The sequence below is a fragment of the Salvelinus fontinalis genome, chromosome 40 (assembly GCF_029448725.1).
Source record: "Salvelinus fontinalis isolate EN_2023a chromosome 40, ASM2944872v1, whole genome shotgun sequence".
Classification (NCBI taxonomy): Eukaryota; Metazoa; Chordata; class Actinopteri; order Salmoniformes; family Salmonidae; genus Salvelinus; species Salvelinus fontinalis.
The window spans coordinates 18796565-18820520 of record NC_074704.1 but is presented as its reverse complement, the minus strand read 5'-3'; the positions used below and the strand labels follow the sequence as shown (position 1 = coordinate 18820520).

General features: G+C 41.0%; 1 protein-coding gene across 1 annotated transcript in view; it reads left to right on the top strand.

The window, feature by feature from the left end:
- LOC129839860 (potassium voltage-gated channel subfamily KQT member 5-like) overlaps positions 1 to 23956 on the top strand; it is a 64079-nt gene that overhangs the window by 21888 nt on the left and 18235 nt on the right. Inside the window, exons 2-6 of the mRNA XM_055907553.1 lie at positions 20158 to 20333; positions 21043 to 21168; positions 22112 to 22222; positions 22506 to 22601; positions 23731 to 23825. Coding sequence (XP_055763528.1) covers positions 20158 to 20333; positions 21043 to 21168; positions 22112 to 22222; positions 22506 to 22601; positions 23731 to 23825 — 604 coding nt within the window. The remainder of the gene's footprint in view (positions 1 to 20157; positions 20334 to 21042; positions 21169 to 22111; positions 22223 to 22505; positions 22602 to 23730; positions 23826 to 23956) is intronic.

Below are 23956 nucleotides of genomic sequence, written 5' to 3'. Positions count from 1 at the left end.
AGGGTGCAATTTGGGACACAGACTCAGACTTCCTGTCTTTGTGGTCTGTCTGAACTGTCCCTGTCCTCCCTTTGTGAGTGTGTGTGTGTGTGTGTGTGTTTCAAGTTTTTATTGTCACAAATACAGTGAAATGCCTGTTCATGTGTGCACGTGTAAATGTGTGTGTGTGCGTCCTTGTGAGAACCCGCTCCTGTGTGTTTGCCACTAACGACCTGGGATTGAAGATGAGTATCAATCCAGTCAAATTCCCCGTACACAGCAGTTGAACTATGCTGCTGTAAACTGTCCTCCTTTAAACCAATAGACGTACACAGTGTTTCCAGTACATGTTTCCAAACATACTTGATATCTCAATTTCTTTTCATTCGTCAGTGGTGCATGGTGTACACTGTACATAGAGCACAGGTGTTAGATTACATGCCTTGCTATGATGTCCGCACCATTCTGTGTTGGGGATGGATTGTGGATCTCGATCGATGCAGAAGCGCATATATAGCTGTGTGAGTTATTGTGTTGTTGACGCCTTTAGCAGAATGCCAGCACACACACACACACACACACACACACACACACACACACAGAGGGAGACTGTATCATTCATTCACTCATGTGGATGATATGTTGCTGTTGTTGTGATAATCTGTCACAGTAAGGGGTAATTACAACATAATGATTTGTTTACAACGGCAAATGTTATTCCCCCTCTATAGAATTTGCCCCCTCAAGGGTTGACGAGTCAATTTGACCGATATTAATGGTCAAGATTTGGTCAAGTTTGAATGACTCTTGCCTTTATCCATTTCACCTAGTTTCACTGTTATGTTAGTGTCCAGTCCACACCAGTACTGTTATGTTAGTGTCCAGTCTACACCAGTACTGTTATGTTAGTGTCCAGTCCACACCAGTACTGTTATGTTAGTGTCCAGTCTACACCAGTACTGTTATGTTAGTGTCCAGTCTACACCAGTACTGTTATGTTAGTGTCTAGTCTACACCAGTATTGTTATGTTAGTGTCCAGTCTACACCAGTACTGTTATGTTAGTGTCCAGTCCACACCAGTACTGTTATGTTAGTGTCCAGTCTACACCAGTACTGTTATGTTAGTGTCCAGTCTACACCAGTACTGTTATGTTAGTGTCTAGTCTACACCAGTATTGTTATGTTAGTGTCCAGTCTACACCAGTACTGTTATGTTAGTGTCCAGTCCACACCAGTACTGTTATGTTAGTGTCCAGTCTACACCAGTACTGTTATGTTAGTGTCCAGTCTACACCAGTACTGTTATGTTAGTGTCTAGTCTACACCAGTATTGTTATGTTAGTGTCCAGTCTACACCAGTATTGTTATGTTAGTGTCTAGTCTACACCAGTATTATTATGTTAGTGTCCAGTCTACACCAGTATTATTATGTTAGTGTCCAGTCCACACCAGTACTGTTATGTTAGTGTCCAGTCTACACCAGTACTGTTATGTTAGTGTCCAGTCTACACCAGTATAATTATATTAGTGTCCAGTCTACACCAGTATTGTTATGTTAGTGTCCAGTCTACACAAGTATTGTTATGTTAGTGTCCAGTCTACACCAGTATTATTATGTTAGTGTCCAGTCTACACCAGTATTATTATGTTAGTGTCCAGTCTACACCAGTATTGTTATCTTAGTGTCCAGTCTACACCAGTATTATTATGTTAGTGTCCAGTCTACACCAGTATTGTTATCTTAGTGTCCAGTCTACACCAGTATTGTTATGTTAGTGTCCAGTCCACACCAAATCTGTTATGTTAGTGTCCAGTCCACACCAAAACTGTTATGTTAGTGTCCAGTCTACACCAGTACTGTTATGTTAGTGTCCAGTCCACACCAGTACTGTTATGTTAGTGTCCAGTCCACACCAGCACTGTTATGTTAGTGTCCAGTCTACACCAGTATTGTTATGTTAGTGTCCAGTCTACACCAGTATTGTTATGTTAGTGTCCAGTCTACACCAGAACTGTTATGTTAGTGTCCAGTCCACACCAGTACTGTTATGTTAGTGTCCAGTCTACACCAGTATTGTTATGTTAGTGTCCAGTCTACACCAGAACTGTTATGTTAGTGTCCAGTCCACACCAGTACTGTTATGTTAGTGTCCAGTCGACACCAGTACTGTTATGTTAGTGTCCAGTCTACACCAGTATTATTATGTTAGTGTCCAGTCTACACCAGTATTGTTATGTTAGTGTCCAGTCTACACCAGTATTGTTATGTTAGTGTCTAGTCTACACCAGTATTATTATGTTAGTGTCCAGTCGACACCAGTACTGTTATGTTAGTGTCCAGTCTACACCAGTATTATTATGTTAGTGTCCAGTCTACACCAGTATTGTTATGTTAGTGTCCAGTCTACACCAGTATTGTTATGTTAGTGTCTAGTCTACACCAGTATTATTATGTTAGTGTCCAGTCCACACCAGTACTGTTATGTTAGTGTCCAGTCTACACCAGTACTGTTATGTTAGTGTCCAGTCCACACCAGTACTGTTATGTTAGTGTCCAGTCCACACCAGCACTGTTATGTTAGTGTCCAGTCTACACCAGTATTGTTATGTTAGTGTCCAGTCTACACCAGTATTGTTATGTTAGTGTCCAGTCTACACCAGAACTGTTATGTTAGTGTCCAGTCCACACCAGTACTGTTATGTTAGTGTCCAGTCTACACCAGTATTGTTATGTTAGTGTCCAGTCGACACCAGTACTGTTATGTTAGTGTCCAGTCTACACCAGTATTGTTATGTTAGTGTCCAGTCCACACCAAATCTGTTATGTTAGTGTCCAGTCCACACCAAAACTGTTATGTTAGTGTCCAGTCTACACCAGTACTGTTATGTTAGTGTCCAGTCCACACCAGTACTGTTATGTTAGTGTCCAGTCCACACCAGCACTGTTATGTTAGTGTCCAGTCTACACCAGTATTGTTATGTTAGTGTCCAGTCTACACCAGTATTGTTATGTTAGTGTCCAGTCTACACCAGAACTGTTATGTTAGTGTCCAGTCCACACCAGTACTGTTATGTTAGTGTCCAGTCTACACCAGTATTGTTATGTTAGTGTCCAGTCTACACCAGAACTGTTATGTTAGTGTCCAGTCCACACCAGTACTGTTATGTTAGTGTCCAGTCGACACCAGTACTGTTATGTTAGTGTCCAGTCTACACCAGTATTATTATGTTAGTGTCCAGTCTACACCAGTATTGTTATGTTAGTGTCCAGTCTACACCAGTATTGTTATGTTAGTGTCTAGTCTACACCAGTATTATTATGTTAGTGTCCAGTCGACACCAGTACTGTTATGTTAGTGTCCAGTCTACACCAGTATTATTATGTTAGTGTCCAGTCTACACCAGTATTGTTATGTTAGTGTCCAGTCTACACCAGTATTGTTATGTTAGTGTCTAGTCTACACCAGTATTATTATGTTAGTGTCCAGTCCACACCAGTACTGTTATGTTAGTGTCCAGTCTACACCAGTACTGTTATGTTAGTGTCCAGTCCACACCAGTACTGTTATGTTAGTGTCCAGTCCACACCAGCACTGTTATGTTAGTGTCCAGTCTACACCAGTATTGTTATGTTAGTGTCCAGTCTACACCAGTATTGTTATGTTAGTGTCCAGTCTACACCAGAACTGTTATGTTAGTGTCCAGTCCACACCAGTACTGTTATGTTAGTGTCCAGTCTACACCAGTATTGTTATGTTAGTGTCCAGTCGACACCAGTACTGTTATGTTAGTGTCCAGTCTACACCAGTATTGTTATGTTAGTGTCCAGTCTACACCAGTATTATTATGTTAGTGTCCAGTCTACACCAGTATTGTTATGTTAGTGTCCAGTCTACACCAGTATTGTTATGTTAGTGTCTAGTCTACACCAGTATTATTATGTTAGTGTCCAGTCTACACCAGTATTATTATGTTAGTGTCCAGTCCACACCAGTACTGTTATGTTAGTGTCCAGTCTACACCAGTACTGTTATGTTAGTGTCCAGTCTACACCAGTATAATTATATTAGTGTCCAGTCTACACCAGTATTGTTATGTTAGTGTCCAGTCTACACAAGTATTGTTATGTTAGTGTCCAGTCTACACCAGTATTATTATGTTAGTGTCCAGTCTACACCAGTATTATTATGTTAGTGTCCAGTCTACACCAGTATTGTTATCTTAGTGTCCAGTCTACACCAGTATTATTATGTTAGTGTCCAGTCTACACCAGTATTGTTATGTTAGTGTCCAGTCTACACCAGTATTGTTATGTTAGTGTCCAGGCTACACCAGAACTGTTATGTTAGTGTCCAGTCCACACCAGTACTGTTATGTTAGTGTCCAGTCTACACCAGTATTGTTATGTTAGTGTCCAGTCGACACCAGTACTGTTATGTTAGTGTCCAGTCTACACCAGTATTGTTATGTTAGTGTCCAGTCTACACCAGTATTATTATGTTAGTGTCCAGTCTACACCAGTATTGTTATGTTAGTGTCCAGTCTACACCAGTATTGTTATGTTAGTGTCTAGTCTACAACAGTATTATTATGTTAGTGTCCAGTCTACACCAGTATTATTATGTTAGTGTCCAGTCCACACCAGTACTGTTATGTTAGTGTCCAGTCTACACCAGTACTGTTATGTTAGTGTCCAGTCTACACCAGTATAATTATATTAGTGTCCAGTCTACACCAGTATTGTTATGTTAGTGTCCAGTCTACACAAGTATTGTTATGTTAGTGTCCAGTCTACACCAGTATTATTATGTTAGTGTCCAGTCTACACCAGTATTATTATGTTAGTGTCCAGTCTACACCAGTATTGTTATCTTAGTGTCCAGTCTACACCAGTATTATTATGTTAGTGTCCAGTCTACACCAGTATTGTTATCTTAGTGTCCAGTCTACACCAGTATTGTTATGTTAGTGTCCAGTCCACACCAAATCTGTTATGTTAGTGTCCAGTCCACACCAAAACTGTTATGTTAGTGTCCAGTCTACACCAGTACTGTTATGTTAGTGTCCAGTCCACACCAGTACTGTTATGTTAGTGTCCAGTCCACACCAGCACTGTTATGTTAGTGTCCAGTCTACACCAGTATTGTTATGTTAGTGTCCAGTCTACACCAGTATTGTTATGTTAGTGTCCAGTCTACACCAGAACTGTTATGTTAGTGTCCAGTCCACACCAGTACTGTTATGTTAGTGTCCAGTCTACACCAGTATTGTTATGTTAGTGTCCAGTCTACACCAGAACTGTTATGTTAGTGTCCAGTCCACACCAGTACTGTTATGTTAGTGTCCAGTCGACACCAGTACTGTTATGTTAGTGTCCAGTCTACACCAGTATTATTATGTTAGTGTCCAGTCTACACCAGTATTGTTATGTTAGTGTCCAGTCTACACCAGTATTGTTATGTTAGTGTCTAGTCTACACCAGTATTATTATGTTAGTGTCCAGTCGACACCAGTACTGTTATGTTAGTGTCCAGTCTACACCAGTATTATTATGTTAGTGTCCAGTCTACACCAGTATTGTTATGTTAGTGTCCAGTCTACACCAGTATTGTTATGTTAGTGTCTAGTCTACACCAGTATTATTATGTTAGTGTCCAGTCCACACCAGTACTGTTATGTTAGTGTCCAGTCTACACCAGTACTGTTATGTTAGTGTCCAGTCCACACCAGTACTGTTATGTTAGTGTCCAGTCCACACCAGCACTGTTATGTTAGTGTCCAGTCTACACCAGTATTGTTATGTTAGTGTCCAGTCTACACCAGTATTGTTATGTTAGTGTCCAGTCTACACCAGAACTGTTATGTTAGTGTCCAGTCCACACCAGTACTGTTATGTTAGTGTCCAGTCTACACCAGTATTGTTATGTTAGTGTCCAGTCGACACCAGTACTGTTATGTTAGTGTCCAGTCTACACCAGTATTGTTATGTTAGTGTCCAGTCTACACCAGTATTATTATGTTAGTGTCCAGTCTACACCAGTATTGTTATGTTAGTGTCCAGTCTACACCAGTATTGTTATGTTAGTGTCTAGTCTACACCAGTATTATTATGTTAGTGTCCAGTCTACACCAGTATTATTATGTTAGTGTCCAGTCCACACCAGTACTGTTATGTTAGTGTCCAGTCTACACCAGTACTGTTATGTTAGTGTCCAGTCTACACCAGTATAATTATATTAGTGTCCAGTCTACACCAGTATTGTTATGTTAGTGTCCAGTCTACACAAGTATTGTTATGTTAGTGTCCAGTCTACACCAGTATTATTATGTTAGTGTCCAGTCTACACCAGTATTATTATGTTAGTGTCCAGTCTACACCAGTATTGTTATCTTAGTGTCCAGTCTACACCAGTATTATTATGTTAGTGTCCAGTCTACACCAGTATTGTTATCTTAGTGTCCAGTCTACACCAGTATTGTTATGTTAGTGTCCAGTCCACACCAAATCTGTTATGTTAGTGTCCAGTCCACACCAAAACTGTTATGTTAGTGTCCAGTCTACACCAGTACTGTTATGTTAGTGTCCAGTCCACACCAGTACTGTTATATTAGTGTCCAGTCCACACCAGCACTGTTATGTTAGTGTCCAGTCTACACCAGTATTGTTATGTTAGTGTCCAGTCTACACCAGTATTGTTATGTTAGTGTCCAGTCTACACCAGTATTATTATGTTAGTGTCCAGTCTACACCAGTATTGTTATGTTAGTGTCCAGTCTACACCAGTATTGTTATGTTAGTGTCTAGTCTACACCAGTATTATTATGTTAGTGTCCAGTCCACACCAGTACTGTTATGTTAGTGTCCAGTCTACACCAGTACTGTTATGTTAGTGTCCAGTCTACACCAGTATAATTATATTAGTGTCCAGTCTACACCAGTATTATTATGTTAGTGTCCAGTCTACACAAGTATTGTTATGTTAGTGTCCAGTCTACACCAGTATTATTATGTTAGTGTCCAGTCTACACCAGTATTTTTATGTTAGTGTCCAGTCTACACCAGTATTGTTATCTTAGTGTCCAGTCTACACCAGTATTATTATGTTAGTGTCCAGTCTACACCAGTATTGTTATCTTAGTGTCCAGTCTACACCAGTATTGTTATGTTAGTGTCCAGTCCACACCAAATCTGTTATGTTAGTGTCCAGTCCACACCAAAACTGTTATGTTAGTGTCCAGTCTACACCAGTACTGTTATGTTATTGTCCAGTCCACACCAGAACTGTTATGTTAGTGTCCAGTCTACACCAGTACTGTTATGTTAGTGTCCACTCCAAACCAGTACTGTTATGTTAGTGTCCAATCCACACCAGTACTGTTATGTTAGTGTCCAGTCCACACAAAAACTGTTATGTTAGTGTCCAGTCTACACCAGTACTGTTATGTTGGTGTCAAGTCTACACCACTACTGTTATGTTAGTGGCCAGTGTACACCAGTACTGTTATGTTAGTGTCCAGTCAACACCAGTACTGTTATGTTAGTGTCCAGTCCACACCAGTACTGTTATGTTAGTGTCCAGTCTACACCAGTATTGTTATGTTAGTGTCCAGTCTACACCAGTATTATTATGTTAGTGTCCAGTCTACACCAGTATTGTTATGTTAGTGTCCAGTCTACACCAGTATTGTTATGTTAGTGTCTAGTCTACACCAGTATTATTATGTTAGTGTCCAGTCTACACCAGTATTATTATGTTAGTGTCCAGTCCACACCAGTACTGTTATGTTAGTGTCCAGTCTACACCAGTACTGTTATGTTAGTGTCCAGTCTACACCAGTATAATTATATTAGTGTCCAGTCTACACCAGTATTGTTATGTTAGTGTCCAGTCTACACAAGTATTGTTATGTTAGTGTCCAGTCTACACCAGTATTATTATGTTAGTGTCCAGTCTACACCAGTATTATTATGTTAGTGTCCAGTCTACACCAGTATTGTTATCTTAGTGTCCAGTCTACACCAGTATTATTATGTTAGTGTCCAGTCTACACCAGTATTGTTATCTTAGTGTCCAGTCTACACCAGTATTGTTATGTTAGTGTCCAGTCCACACCAAATCTGTTATGTTAGTGTCCAGTCCACACCAAAACTGTTATGTTAGTGTCCAGTCTACACCAGTACTGTTATGTTAGTGTCCAGTCCACACCAGTACTGTTATATTAGTGTCCAGTCCACACCAGCACTGTTATGTTAGTGTCCAGTCTACACCAGTATTGTTATGTTAGTGTCCAGTCTACACCAGTATTGTTATGTTAGTGTCCAGTCTACACCAGTATTATTATGTTAGTGTCCAGTCTACACCAGTATTGTTATGTTAGTGTCCAGTCTACACCAGTATTGTTATGTTAGTGTCTAGTCTACACCAGTATTATTATGTTAGTGTCCAGTCCACACCAGTACTGTTATGTTAGTGTCCAGTCTACACCAGTACTGTTATGTTAGTGTCCAGTCTACACCAGTATAATTATATTAGTGTCCAGTCTACACCAGTATTATTATGTTAGTGTCCAGTCTACACAAGTATTGTTATGTTAGTGTCCAGTCTACACCAGTATTATTATGTTAGTGTCCAGTCTACACCAGTATTATTATGTTAGTGTCCAGTCTACACCAGTATTGTTATCTTAGTGTCCAGTCTACACCAGTATTATTATGTTAGTGTCCAGTCTACACCAGTATTGTTATCTTAGTGTCCAGTCTACACCAGTATTGTTATGTTAGTGTCCAGTCCACACCAAATCTGTTATGTTAGTGTCCAGTCCACACCAAAACTGTTATGTTAGTGTCCAGTCTACACCAGTACTGTTATGTTATTGTCCAGTCCACACCAGAACTGTTATGTTAGTGTCCAGTCTACACCAGTACTGTTATGTTAGTGTCCACTCCAAACCAGTACTGTTATGTTAGTGTCCAATCCACACCAGTACTGTTATGTTAGTGTCCAGTCCACACAAAAACTGTTATGTTAGTGTCCAGTCTACACCAGTACTGTTATGTTGGTGTCAAGTCTACACCACTACTGTTATGTTAGTGTCCAGTGTACACCAGTACTGTTATGTTAGTGTCCAGTCAACACCAGTACTGTTATGTTAGTGTCCAGTCCACACCAGTACTGTTATGTTAGTGTCCAGTCCACAACAGTACTGTTATGTTAGTGTCCAGTCCACACCAGTACTGTTATCTTAGTGTCCAGTCTACACCAGTACTGTTATCTTAGTGTCCAGTCCACATCAGTACTGTTATTTTAGTGTCCAGTCCACACCAGTACTGTTATGTTAGTGTCCGGTCTACACCAGTGCTGTTATGTTAGTGTCCAGTCTACACCAATATTATTATATTAGTGTCCAGTCTACACCAGTACTGTTAAGGTAGTGTCCAGTCTACACCAGTACTGTTATGTTAGTGTCCAGTCTACACCAGTATTATTATATTAGTGTCCAGTCCACACCAAAACTGTTATGTTAGTGTCCAGTCCACACCAGTACTGTTATGTTAGTGTCCAGTCCACACCAGTACTGTTATGTTAGTGTCCAGTCAACACCAGTACTGTAATGTTAGTGTCCAGTCTACACCAGTCCTGTTATGTTAGTGTCCAGTGTACACCAGTGCTGTTATGTTAGTGTCCAGTCTACACTAGTGCTGTTATGTTAGTGTCCAGTCTACACCAGTATTATTATATTAGTGTCCAGTCTACACCAGTACTGTTAAGGTAGTGTCCAGTCTACACCAGTACTGTTAAGGTAGTGTCCAGTCTACACCAGTACTGTTAAGGTAGTGTCCAGTCTACACCAGTCCTGTTATGTTAGTGTCCAGTCTACACTAGTGCTGTTATGTTAGTGTCCAGTCTACACCAGTATTATTATATTAGTGTCCAGTCCACGCCAAAACTGTTATGTTAGTGTCCAGTCCATACCAGTACTGTTATGTTATTGTCCAGTCCACACCAGTACTGTTATGTTATTGTCCAGTCCACACCAGTACTGTTATGTTAGTGTCCAGTCCACACCAGTACTGTAATGTTAGTGTCCAGTCCACACCAGTATTGTTATGTTAGTGTCCAGTCCACACCAGTATTGTTATGTTAGTGTCCAGTCTACACCAGAACTGTTATGTTAGTGTCCAGTCTACACCAGTATTGTTATGTTAGTGTCCAGTCCACACCAGTACTGTTATGTTATTGTCCAGTCCACACCAGTATTATTATGTTAGTGTCCAGTCTACACCAGTGCTGTTATGTTAGTGTCCAGTCCACACCAGTATTGTTATGTTAGTGTCCAGTCCACACCAAATCTGTTATGTTAGCGTCCAGTCCACACCAGTACTGTTATGTTAGTGTCCAGTCCAAACCAGTACTGTTATGTTAGTGTCCAGTCTATACCAGTATTATTATGTTAGTGTCCAGTCTACACCAGTATTGTTATGTTAGTGTCCAGTCTACACCAGTATTGTTATGTTAGTGTCCAGTCCACACCAAATCTGTTATGTTAGCGTCCAGTCCACACCAGTACTGTTATGTTAGTGTCCAGTCCAAACCAGTACTGTTATGTTAGTGTCCAGTCTATACCAGTATTATTATGTTAGTGTCCAGTCTACACCAGTATTGTTATGTTAGTGTCCAGTCTATACCAGTATTATTATATTAGTGTCCAGTGTACACCAGTACTGTTATGTTAGTGTCCAGTCTACACCAGTATAATTATATTAGTGCCCAGTCCACACCAGTATTGTTATGTTAGTGTCCAGTCTACACCAGTACTGTTATGTTAGTGTCCAGTCTACACCAGTATTATTATGTTAGTGTCCAGTCTACACCTGTATTATTATATTAGTGTCCAGTCTACACCAGTATTATTATGTTAGTGTCCAGTCTACACCAGTATAATTATATTAGTGTCCAGTCCACACCAGTATTGTTATGTTAGTGTCTAGTCTACACCAGTATTGTTATGTTAGTTTCCAGTCTACACCAGTATTATTATGTTAGTGTCCAGTTCACACCATAACTATTATGTTAGTGTCCAGTCCAAACCAGTACTGTTATGTTAGTGTCCAGTCTATACCATTATTGTTATGTTAGTGTCCAGTCTACACCAATATTATTATGTTAGTGTCCAGTCTACACCAGTATTGTTATGTTATAGTCCAGTCTACACCAGTACTGTTATGTTAGTGTCCAGTCTACACCAGTACTGTTATGTTAGTGTCCAGTCCACACCAGTATTGTTATGTTAGTGTCCAGTCCACACCGAAACTGTTATGTTAGTGTCCAGTCCACACCAGTATTATTATGTTAGTGTCCAGTCTACACCAGTACTGTTATGTTAGTGTCCAGTCTACACCAGTATTGTTATGTTAGTGTCCAGTCCACACCAGTACTGTTATGTTAGTGTCCAGTCTACACCAGTATTATTATGTTAGTGTCCAGGTCACACCATAACTGTTATGTTAGTGTCCAGTCCACACCAGTACTGTTATGTTAGTGTCCAGTCGACACCAGTACTGTTATGTTAGTGTCCAGTCTACACCAGTATTGTTATGTTAGTGTCCAGTCTACACCAGTATTATTATGTTAGTGTCCAGTCTACACCAGTATTGTTATGTTAGTGTCCAGTCTACACCAGTATTGTTATGTTAGTGTCTAGTCTTCACCAGTATTATTATGTTAGTGTCCAGTCCACACCAGTACTGTTATGTTAGTGTCCAGTCTACACCAGTACTGTTATGTTAGTGTCCAGTCTACACCAGTATAATTATATTAGTGTCCAGTCTACACCAGTATTGTTATGTTAGTGTCCAGTCTACACAAGTATTGTTATGTTAGTGTCCAGTCTACACCAGTATTATTATGTTAGTGTCCAGTCTACACCAGTATTATTATGTTAGTGTCCAGTCTACACCAGTATTGTTATCTTAGTGTCCAGTCTACACCAGTATTATTATGTTAGTGTCCAGTCTACACCAGTATTGTTATCTTAGTGTCCAGTCTACACCAGTATTGTTATGTTAGTGTCCAGTCCACACCAAATCTGTTATGTTAGTGTCCAGTCCACACCAAAACTGTTATGTTAGTGTCCAGTCTACACCAGTACTGTTATGTTAGTGTCCAGTCCACACCAGTACTGTTATGTTATTGTCCAGTCCACACCAGAACTGTTATGTTAGTGTCCAGTCTACACCAGTACTGTTATGTTAGTGTCCACTCCAAACCAGTACTGTTATGTTAGTGTCCAATCCACACCAGTACTGTTATGTTAGTGTCCAGTCCACACCAAAACTGTTATGTTAGTGTCCAGTCTACACCAGTACTGTTATGTTGGTGTCCAGTCTACACCACTACTGTTATGTTAGTGTCCAGTGTACACCAGTACTGTTATGTTAGTGTCCAGTCAACACCAGTACTGTTATGTTAGTGTCCAGTCCACACCAGTACTGTTATGTTAGTGTCCAGTCCACAACAGTACTGTTATGTTAGTGTCCAGTCCACACCAGTACTGTTATCTTAGTGTCCAGTCTACACCAGTACTGTTATCTTAGTGTCCAGTCCACATCAGTACTGTTATTTTAGTGTCCAGTCCACACCAGTACTGTTATGTTAGTGTCCGGTCTACACCAGTGCTGTTATGTTAGTGTCCAGTCTACACCAATATTATTATATTAGTGTCCAGTCTACACCAGTACTGTTAAGGTAGTGTCCAGTCTACACCAGTACTGTTATGTTAGTGTCCAGTCTACACCAGTATTATTATATTAGTGTCCAGTCCACACCAAAACTGTTATGTTAGTGTCCAGTCCACACCAGTACTGTTATGTTAGTGTCCAGTCCACACCAGTACTGTTATGTTAGTGTCCAGTCAACACCAGTACTGTAATGTTAGTGTCCAGTCTACACCAGTCCTGTTATGTTAGTGTCCAGTCTACACCAGTGCTGTTATGTTAGTGTCCAGTCTACACCAGTATTATTATATTAGTGTCCAGTCTACACCAGTACTGTTAAGGTAGTGTCCAGTCTACACCAGTACTGTTAAGGTAGTGTCCAGTCTACACCAGTACTGTTAAGGTAGTGTCCAGTCTACACCAGTCCTGTTATGTTAGTGTCCAGTCTACACCAGTGCTGTTATGTTAGTGTCCAGTCTACACCAGTATTATTATATTAGTGTCCAGTCCACACCAAAACTGTTATGTTAGTGTCCAGTCCATACCAGTACTGTTATGTTTTGTCCAGTCCACACCAGTACTGTTATGTTATTGTCCAGTCCACACCAGTACTGTTATGTTAGTGTCCAGTCCACACCAGTACTGTAATGTTAGTGTCCAGTCCACACCAGTATTGTTATGTTAGTGTCCAGTCCACACCAGTATTGTTATGTTAGTGTCCAGTCTACACCAGAACTGTTATGTTAGTGTCCAGTCTACACCAGTATTGTTATGTTAGTGTCCAGTCCACACCAGTACTGTTATGTTAGTGTCCAGTCCACACCAGTATTATTATGTTAGTGTCCAGTCTACACCAGTGCTGTTATGTTAGTGTCCAGTCCACACCAGTATTGTTATGTTAGTGTCCAGTCCACACCAAATCTGTTATGTTAGCGTCCAGTCCACACCAGTACTGTTATGTTAGTGTCCAGTCCAAACCAGTACTGTTATGTTAGTGTCCAGTCTATACCAGTATTATTATGTTAGTGTCCAGTCTACACCAGTATTGTTATGTTAGTGTCCAGTCTACACCAGTATTGTTATGTTAGTGTCCAGTCCACACCAAATCTGTTATGTTAGCGTCCAGTCCACACCAGTACTGTTATGTTAGTGTCCAGTCCAAACCAGTACTGTTATGTTAGTGTCCAGTCTATACCAGTATTATTATGTTAGTGTCCAGTCTACACAAGTATTGTTATGTTAGTGTCCAGTCTATACCAGTATTATTATATTAGTGTCCAGTGTACACCAGTACTGTTATGTTAGTGTCCAGTCTACACCAGTATAATTATATTAGTGCCCAGTCCACACCAGTATTGTTATGTTAGTGTCCAGTCTACACCAGTACTGTTATGTTAGTGTCCAGTCTACACCAGTATTATTATGTTAGTGTCCAGTCTACACCAGTATTATTATATTAGTGTCCAGTCTACACCAGTATTATTATGTTAGTGTCCAGTCTACACCAGTATAATTATATTAGTGTCCAGTCCACACCAGTATTGTTATGTTAGTGTCTAGTCTACACCAGTATTGTTATGTTAGTGTCCAGTCTACACCAGTATTATTATGTTAGTGTCCAGTTCACACCATAACTATTATGTTAGTGTCCAGTCCAAACCAGTACTGTTATGTTAGTGTCCAGTCTATACCATTATTGTTATGTTAGTGTCCAGTCTACACCAATATTATTATGTTAGTGTCCAGTCTACACCAGTATTGTTATGTTAGTGTCCAGTCTACACCAGTACTGTTATGTTAGTGTCCAGTCTACACCAGTACTGTTATGTTAGTGTCCAGTCCACACCAGTATTGTTATGTTAGTGTCCAGTCCACACCGAAACTGTTATGTTAGTGTCCAGTCCACACCAGTATTATTATGTTAGTGTCCAGTCTACACCAGTACTGTTATGTTAGTGTCCAGTCTACACCAGTATTGTTATGTTAGTGTCCAGTCCACACCAGTACTGTTATGTTAGTGTCCAGTCTACACCAGTATTATTATGTTAGTGTCCAGTCTACACCAGTATTATTATATTAGTGTCCAGTCTACACCAGTATTATTATGTTAGTGTCCAGTCTACACCAGTATAATTATATTAGTGTCCAGTCTACACCAGTATAATTATATTAGTGTCCAGTCCACACCAGTATTGTTATGTTAGTGTCCAGTCTACACCAGTATTGTTATGTTAGTGTCCAGTCTACACCAAACCTGTTATGTTAGTGTCCAGTCTACACCAGTATTGTTATGTTAGTGTCCAGTCCACACCAGTATTGTTATGTTAGTGTCCAGTCCACACCAAATCTGTTATGTTAGTGTCCAGTCTACACCAGTATTGTTATGTTAGTGTCAAGTCTACACCAAACCTGTTATGTTAGTGTCCAGTCTACACCAGTACTGTTATGTTATTGTCCAGTCCACACCAAATCTGTTATGTTAGTGTCCAGTCTACACCAGTATTGTTATGTTAGTGTCCAGTCCACACCAGTACTGTTATGTTAGTGTCCAGTCCACACCAGTACTGTTATGTTAGTGTCCAGTCTACACCAGTATTATTATATTTGTGTCCAGTCTACACCAGTACTGTTATGTTAGTGTCCAGTCTACACCAGTATTATTATATTAGTGTCCAGTCTACACCAGTATTATTATATTAGTGTCCAGTCTACACCAGTATAATTATATTAGTGTCCAGTCTACACCAGTATTGTTATGTTAGTGTCCAGTCTACACCAGTATTATTATGTTAGTGTCCAGTCTACACCAGTATTATTATATTAGTGTCCAGTCTACACCAGTATTATTATGTTAGTGTCCAGTCTACACCAGTATTATTATGTTAGTGTCCAGTCTACACCAGTATTATTATGTTAGTGTCCAGTCTACACCAGTATTATTATGTTAGTGTCCAGTCCACACCGAAACTGTTATGTTAGTGTCCAGTCCACACCAGTATTATTATGTTAGTGTCCAGTCTACACAAGTATTGTTATGTTAGTGTCCAGTCTATACCAGTATTATTATATTAGTGTCCAGTGTACACCAGTACTGTTATGTTAGTGTCCAGTCTACACCAGTATAATTATATTAGTGCCCAGTCCACACCAGTATTGTTATGTTAGTGTCCAGTCTACACCAGTACTGTTATGTTAGTGTCCAGTCTACACCAGTATTATTATGTTAGTGTCCAGTCTACACCAGTATTATTATATTAGTGTCCAGTCTACACCAGTATTATTATGTTAGTGTCCAGTCTACACCAGTATAATTATATTAGTGTCCAGTCCACACCAGTATTGTTATGTTAGTGTCTAGTCTACACCAGTATTGTTATGTTAGTGTCCAGTCTACACCAGTATTATTATGTTAGTGTCCAGTTCACACCATAACTATTATGTTAGTGTCCAGTCCAAACCAGTACTGTTATGTTAGTGTCCAGTCTATACCATTATTGTTATGTTAGTGTCCAGTCTACACCAATATTATTATGTTAGTGTCCAGTCTACACCAGTATTGTTATGTTAGTGTCCAGTCTACACCAGTACTGTTATGTTAGTGTCCAGTCTACACCAGTACTGTTATGTTAGTGTCCAGTCCACACCAGTATTGTTATGTTAGTGTCCAGTCCACACCGAAACTGTTATGTTAGTGTCCAGTCCACACCAGTATTATTATGTTAGTGTCCAGTCTACACCAGTACTGTTATGTTAGTGTCCAGTCTACACCAGTATTGTTATGTTAGTGTCCAGTCCACACCAGTACTGTTATGTTAGTGTCCAGTCTACACCAGTATTATTATGTTAGTGTCCAGTCTACACCAGTATTATTATATTAGTGTCCAGTCTACACCAGTATTATTATGTTAGTGTCCAGTCTACACCAGTATAATTATATTAGTGTCCAGTCCACACCAGTATTGTTATGTTAGTGTCTAGTCTACACCAGTATTGTTATGTTAGTGTCCAGTCTACACCAGTATTATTATGTTAGTGTCCAGTTCACACCATAACTGTTATGTTATTGTCCAGTCCAAACCAGTACTGTTATGTTAGTGTCCAGTCTACACCAGTATTGTTATGTTAGTGTCCAGTCTACACCAAACCTGTTATGTTAGTGTCCAGTCTACACCAGTATTGTTATGTTAGTGTCCAGTCCACACCAGTATTGTTATGTTAGTGTCCAGTCCACACCAAATCTGTTATGTTAGTGTCCAGTCTACACCAAACCTGTTATGTTAGTGTCCAGTCCAAACCAGTACTGTTATGTTAGTGTCCAGTCTATACCATTATTGTTATGTTAGTGTCCAGTCTACACCAATATTATTATGTTAGTGTCCAGTCTACACCAGTATTGTTATGTTAGTGTCCAGTCTACACCAGTACTGTTATGTTAGTGTCCAGTCTACACCAGTACTGTTATGTTAGTGTCCAGTCCACACCAGTATTGTTATGTTAGTGTCCAGTCCACACCGAAACTGTTATGTTAGTGTCCAGTCCACACCAGTATTATTATGTTAGTGTCCAGTCTACACCAGTACTGTTATGTTAGTGTCCAGTCTACACCAGTATTGTTATGTTAGTGTCCAGTCCACACCAGTACTGTTATGTTAGTGTCCAGTCTACACCAGTATTATTATGTTAGTGTCCAGTCTACACCAGTATTATTATATTAGTGTCCAGTCTACACCAGTATTATTATGTTAGTGTCCAGTCTACACCAGTATAATTATATTAGTGTCCAGTCCACACCAGTATTGTTATGTTAGTGTCTAGTCTACACCAGTATTGTTATGTTAGTGTCCAGTCTACACCAGTATTATTATGTTAGTGTCCAGTTCACACCATAACTGTTATGTTATTGTCCAGTCCAAACCAGTACTGTTATGTTAGTGTCCAGTCTACACCAGTATTGTTATGTTAGTGTCCAGTCTACACCAAACCTGTTATGTTAGTGTCCAGTCTACACCAGTATTGTTATGTTAGTGTCCAGTCCACACCAGTATTGTTATGTTAGTGTCCAGTCCACACCAAATCTGTTATGTTAGTGTCCAGTCTACACCAAACCTGTTATGTTAGTGTCCAGTCTACACCAGTACTGTTATGTTAGTGTCCAGTCCACACCAAATCTGTTATGTTAGTGTCCAGTCTACACCAGTATTGTTATGTTAGTGTCCAGTCCACACCAGTACTGTTATGTTAGTGTCCAGTCCACACCAGTACTGTTATGTTAGTGTCCAGTCTACACCAGTATTATTATATTTGTGTCCAGTCTACACCAGTACTGTTATGTTAGTGTCCAGTCTACACCAGTATTATTATATTAGTGTCCAGTCTACACCAGTATTATTATATTAGTGTCCAGTCTACACCAGTATAATTATATTAGTGTCCAGTCTACACCAGTATTGTTATGTTAGTGTCCAGTCTACACCAGTATTATTATGTTAGTTTCCAGTCTACACCAGTATTATTATGTTAGTGTCCAGTCTACACCAGTATTATTATGTTAGTGTCCAGTCTACACCAGTATTATTATGTTAGTGTCCAGTCTACACCAGTATTATTATGTTAGTGTCCAGTCTACACCAGTATTATTATGTTAGTGTCCAGTCCACACCGAAACTGTTATGTTAGTGTCCAGTCCACACCAGTATTATTATGTTAGTGTCCAGTCTACACCAGTACTGTTATGTTAGTGTCCAGTCTACACCAGTATTGTTATGTTAGTGTCCAGTCCACACCAGTACTGTTATGTTAGTGTCCAGTCTACACCAGTATTATTATGTTAGTGTCCAGTCTACACCAGTATTATTATATTAGTGTCCAGTCTACACCAGTATTATTATGTTAGTGTCCAGTCTACACCAGTATAATTATATTAGTGTCCAGTCCACACCAGTATTGTTATGTTAGTGTCTAGTCTACACCAGTATTGTTATGTTAGTGTCCAGTCTACACCAGTATTATTATGTTAGTGTCCAGTTCACACCATAACTGTTATGTTATTGTCCAGTCCAAACCAGTACTGTTATGTTAGTGTCCAGTCTACACCAGTATTGTTATGTTAGTGTCCAGTCTACACCAAACCTGTTATGTTAGTGTCCAGTCTACACCAGTATTGTTATGTTAGTGTCCAGTCCACACCAGTATTGTTATGTTAGTGTCCAGTCCACACCAAATCTGTTATGTTAGTGTCCAGTCTACACCAGTATTGTTATGTTAGTGTCCAGTCTACACCAAACCTGTTATGTTAGTGTCCAGTCTACACCAGTACTGTTATGTTAGTGTCCAGTCCACACCAAATCTGTTATGTTAGTGTCCAGTCTACACCAGTATTTTTATGTTAGTGTCCAGTCCACACCAGTACTGTTATGTTAGTGTCCAGTCCACACCAGTACTGTTATGTTATTGTCCAGTCCAAACCAGTACTGTTATGTTAGTGTCCAGTCTACACCAGTATTGTTATGTTAGTGTCCAGTCTACACCAAACCTGTTATGTTAGTGTCCAGTCTACACCAGTATTGTTATGTTAGTGTCCGGTCCACACCAGTATTGTTATGTTAGTGTCCAGTCCACACCAAATCTGTTATGTTAGTGTCCAGTCTACACCAGTATTGTTATGTTAGTGTCCAGTCTACACCAAACCTGTTATGTTAGTGTCCAGTCTACACCAGTACTGTTATGTTAGTGTCCAGTCCACACCAAATCTGTTATGTTAGTGTCCAGTCTACACCAGTATTGTTATGTTAGTGTCCAGTCAACACCAGTACTGTTATGTTAGTGTCCAGTCCACACCAGTACTGTTATGTTAGTGTCCAGTCTATACCAGTATTATTATATTAGTGTCCAGTCTACACCAGTACTGTTATGTTAGTGTCCAGTCTACACCAGTATTATTATATTAGTGTCCAGTCTACACCAGTATAATTATATTAGTGTCCAGTCTACACCAGTATTGTTATGTTAGTGTCCAGTCTACACCAGTATTATTATGTTAGTGTCCAGTCTACACCAGTATTATTATGTTAGTGTCCAGTCCACACCAAAACTGTTATGTTAGTGTCCAGTCTACACCAGTATTATTATGTTAGTGTCCAGTCTACACCAGTATTATTATGTTAGTGTCCAGTCTACACCAGTATTATTATGTTAGTGTGCCAACCTGTAACTTTCTCTTTTTCTCCCGATCCTCCTCCCCCTTTCTTTCTGTCTCTCTCTCTCTCTCTTACTCCCCCCCCCTCTCTCTCTCTCTCTCTCTCTCTCTCACTCTCCTCGCCCCCCTCTCTCTCTCTCTCTCTCCCTCTCTCCTTCTCTTTCTCTCGCTCTTTCTCTCACACTCTCTTCTCTCACCCCTCTCTCTGTCTCTCCCTTTCCTCTTCCCTCTCTCTCATAATTCCCATATCCCCCCTCTCCCTCCCAGACATCATCGTACTGATAGCCTCCGTAGCGGTGGTGTCGGCAGGAAGCCAGGGTAACATCTTCGCCACGTCCGCCCTACGTAGCCTCCGCTTCCTGCAGATCCTGCGTATGGTGCGCATGGACCGGCGCGGCGGCACCTGGAAACTGCTGGGATCAGTGGTGTACGCACACAGCAAGGTGGGGCTGCCTGACGAATATCCACAGTCACAGATCCACAGTCACAGATACGCAGTCACAGATACACAGTCACAGATACACAGTCACAGATACACAGTCACAGATACACAGTTACAGATACACAGACACAGACACACACACAGTGACAGACACACACACACACAGTGACAGACACACACACACACAGTCACAGACAAACACAGTCACACACACTTCTCCTCTCCTCCCTCCTCTCCGCTCTTCTTTCTCCTCTCCTCTCCTCTCCTCTCCTCTCCTCTCCTCTCCTCTCCTCTCCTCTCCTCTCCTCTCCTCTCCTCTTTCATCTCTCATCTCTCCTCTCTTCTCTCCTCTCTCCTTTCTTCTCCCTGCTCCCTCCTCTCTTCTCTCCTCTCTTCTCTCCCCTCTCCACTCTCATCTCTCCTCTCTTCTCTCCTCTCTCCTTTCTTCTCCCTCCTCCATCCTCTCTTCTCTCCTCTCTTCTCTCCTCTCTTCTCTCCCCTCTCCACTCTTCTCTCTCCTCTCTTCTCTCCTCTCTTCTCTCCTCTCTTCTCTCCCCTCTCCACTCTTCTCTCTCCTCTCTTCTCTCCTCTCTCCTTTCTTCTCCCTCCTCTCTCCTCTTTCCTCTCTTCCTTCTCTGGAGACGTCTTCTCTGACGTTATGGCGTCAGCTAATGGGAATCGTAAAAAAAATTCAAATTCTCCCCCTTTAGGAGCTGGTGACGGCCTGGTACATTGGCTTCCTGGTCCTCATCTTCTCCTCCTTTCTGGTCTACCTTGTGGAGAACAAGTTCAACAGCGAGTTTGCCACCTATGCTGATGCCTTATGGTGGGGAACGGTAAGTAAAGTTACAGATACTCCCCTGTCTGCCCTCGTAATGGGAGAGTCCACAGTGGACGGTGAATGATGTTGGAACAGTCCATGTTTGCCAGTTAAGGGTTCCTTTTTCCTCTGACTGTTTTCCAAACACTATTAACATTGTTTTTTGATGTTCTATAAATTTAATGTTCTGTATTTCTTCTCAGCGGCACGGTCTGTCCCTGATTTGGTTTCTGGGCAACAAGGAAATAAAGCTCTTATTCAAATAGTATTTACCTCTGAAAATTCATCATTTTCACTAATACGACACATTTTCTGTATTATTATTTTCACGTTATTTCATCCACCCAAAGGAGAAGAAGCAGAAAGTCCTTTCATTCTTTGCCAGGCACTTTTCTTTTTATGTCCCTCCTGTTTTGTTGCACATAAGCTTTGATTAAAAACTTTCTTATTCGTAATATACATTAGCCACCATTTCCATACTGCCTCCAAAAGTCATAATGACACAAAATGGCCACGGCCTTCTTTGTCAGGCACGGCAGCCCAGCACGGCAGAATGGGTAGAAAACCCAGATAGAAGAGAGTCACTAAATCAATAGGGAATTATCTTCTGTGCTTTTCAGTCAATTAGATAGCAGTGGGAGAGAGAGAGAGGTGAGAGAGAGAGAGCGAGATGAGAGAGAAGGCAGATGAAACTAAAGCTATATAATAAGCCAATGAAGTGATATAAATGTCAAAAAGCAGAGATACATTATCATCACACATACAAAACGTATACTTGTGAATAGACCCTAGTAAACAGTGTAAATTGCAGCCATTTTGTTAGGATTTCAATGCCCTCACAAATGTACGTCTATGATATTTCTTTTGGTGGCTTCGCTCCATATAGTATAATTGAGGACCTATCATGGATAATAGGGGTGTCTTTCTCAAGACATAATTGTGTTTTTGTGTGTTCTCAGATCACCTTGACAACCATTGGTTACGGCGACAAGACCCCGAAGACCTGGACCGGGCGCATGCTCTCAGCTGGGTTTGCACTACTGGGCATCTCTTTCTTTGCCCTGCCAGCGGTGAGTAGATACACACACGCATACGCGCACACACACTGACGTACATACGCACGCACACACACACACACACACACAAATTGGCAGATACATGCACACACACACGCGCACACTACTTACATGATTGTATCCTTTCAGTTACTCTACTAGACAGCTACCTCCCCTATCTGACTTCATGGTCACATGTTGTTCACAGTCACAAATGAGGCATTGACCCAAAATGGCCGACAAAAGAGCAGTTTTCCATCTTCTCACCTGATTCCCATGTCCTCCTGTGACTTCCCAGGGTATACTGGGCTCAGGCTTTGCCCTGAAGGTCCAGGAGCAGCACAGACAGAAGCACTTTGAGAAGAGGAGGAACCCAGCCGCTTGTCTCATCCAGGTAAAGACAAACTGTTGGATCTATCACAGGGTACGTCCAAAATGGGACCCTATTCCCTATATAGTGCACTACTTTTCACCCAAGCCCTATGGGCCCTCGTCAAAAACAGTGTACTATGAAGGAAATAGGGTGCCATTTGGGACATAGCCTCATTACTTCAATACTGCTATTTGTACTATAGTCACTTTAATGGTATTGTCAATTCAAATTGCCCTTGGGCTATGAATACATCATTAGAGATGTTTGTGCCAGAGATAAATACTAATTGTCTCTCGTTGATCTAATCAATAGTTTACCTTACTGTTGTGAAGTATGGTGACGTTGAAATGAAAAGTAATTTTGTTGTTATCCAGTCTCTATTTTTTCCCCCTCACAAACCCTCCAAACATGCCCAGGAACCAGCACGTAGGGTAACCTCCTCTAACCCCTGGTTCTCCATTGCTTCCAAGACAGGTTCTGTCCATTCTCCCCAATTCCTAACACTCTACCCACAAGAGTGGCAGGCAAGCTTAAGCTGTTAGCTATCCTTCCCTCTTCCCTGCATCCCTCGTCTTCCTCTTTTCCTTCCTGTTTGTGACCTCACCTTATGGTTTCCTTTGTGTATCTCTCTATCCCTCGCTTCCTCTCCTGCCTTCCTCCTCCTCTACCTTCTCTGCTTTCTCCTCTTAACTTGCTATTTCTTCTCCTCTTCTCCTCCTTACCCTCCTCCCCCGCTATCTTCTTCTTCCTCCTCTACCTCCTTTCTCCTCCCCTTCAACGCTCCTCCTCTCCATCCTCCCACCGCACCAGGCTGCGTGGCGCTACTACTCCACCGACTCCTCTACCAGGCCGTATCTAGGCGCCACGTGGCGTTACCACGTGAGCCTCCTGCCCTCCCAGCCCCACAGGCATGTACTGTACCCCCATCGTGCCTGGCCTCCGAACTCAGCCCAGGCACAGAACGTGTCACTCACGCGTGACCTTTGACCCGTGATTGCTTTGTTGTGTTTTTTATCACTAATCAGAGTTTTTTTTATTCCTCTGTTCGTCCTTTCTTTTTCTTTTTTCTTCTTGTTTTGTCTCTTTTTCTCTCTTTTGTCTCTTTTTTCTTTTCCCCCACCTGTTTTTTTTTTGTGTATTCTGCATGCAGTGTGTTTGGCGTAGTTATGCGGCTGATGAGAACTCGGTTTCCATTGCTACCTGGAAGCCTCATTTGAAGGCGTTGCATACCTGCAGCCCTACAAAGTAGGTACAACATTGGCAGCTGGTGTCAGAGTTTGGTGTCTGTGCCCCTGTTCAGCTGTCTTTTCCCTTCTCTTTTTACAATTAAGTCTTTCTGTTAACTTTCCTCTTCTTTTCTAGCCTGGTCCCAGATC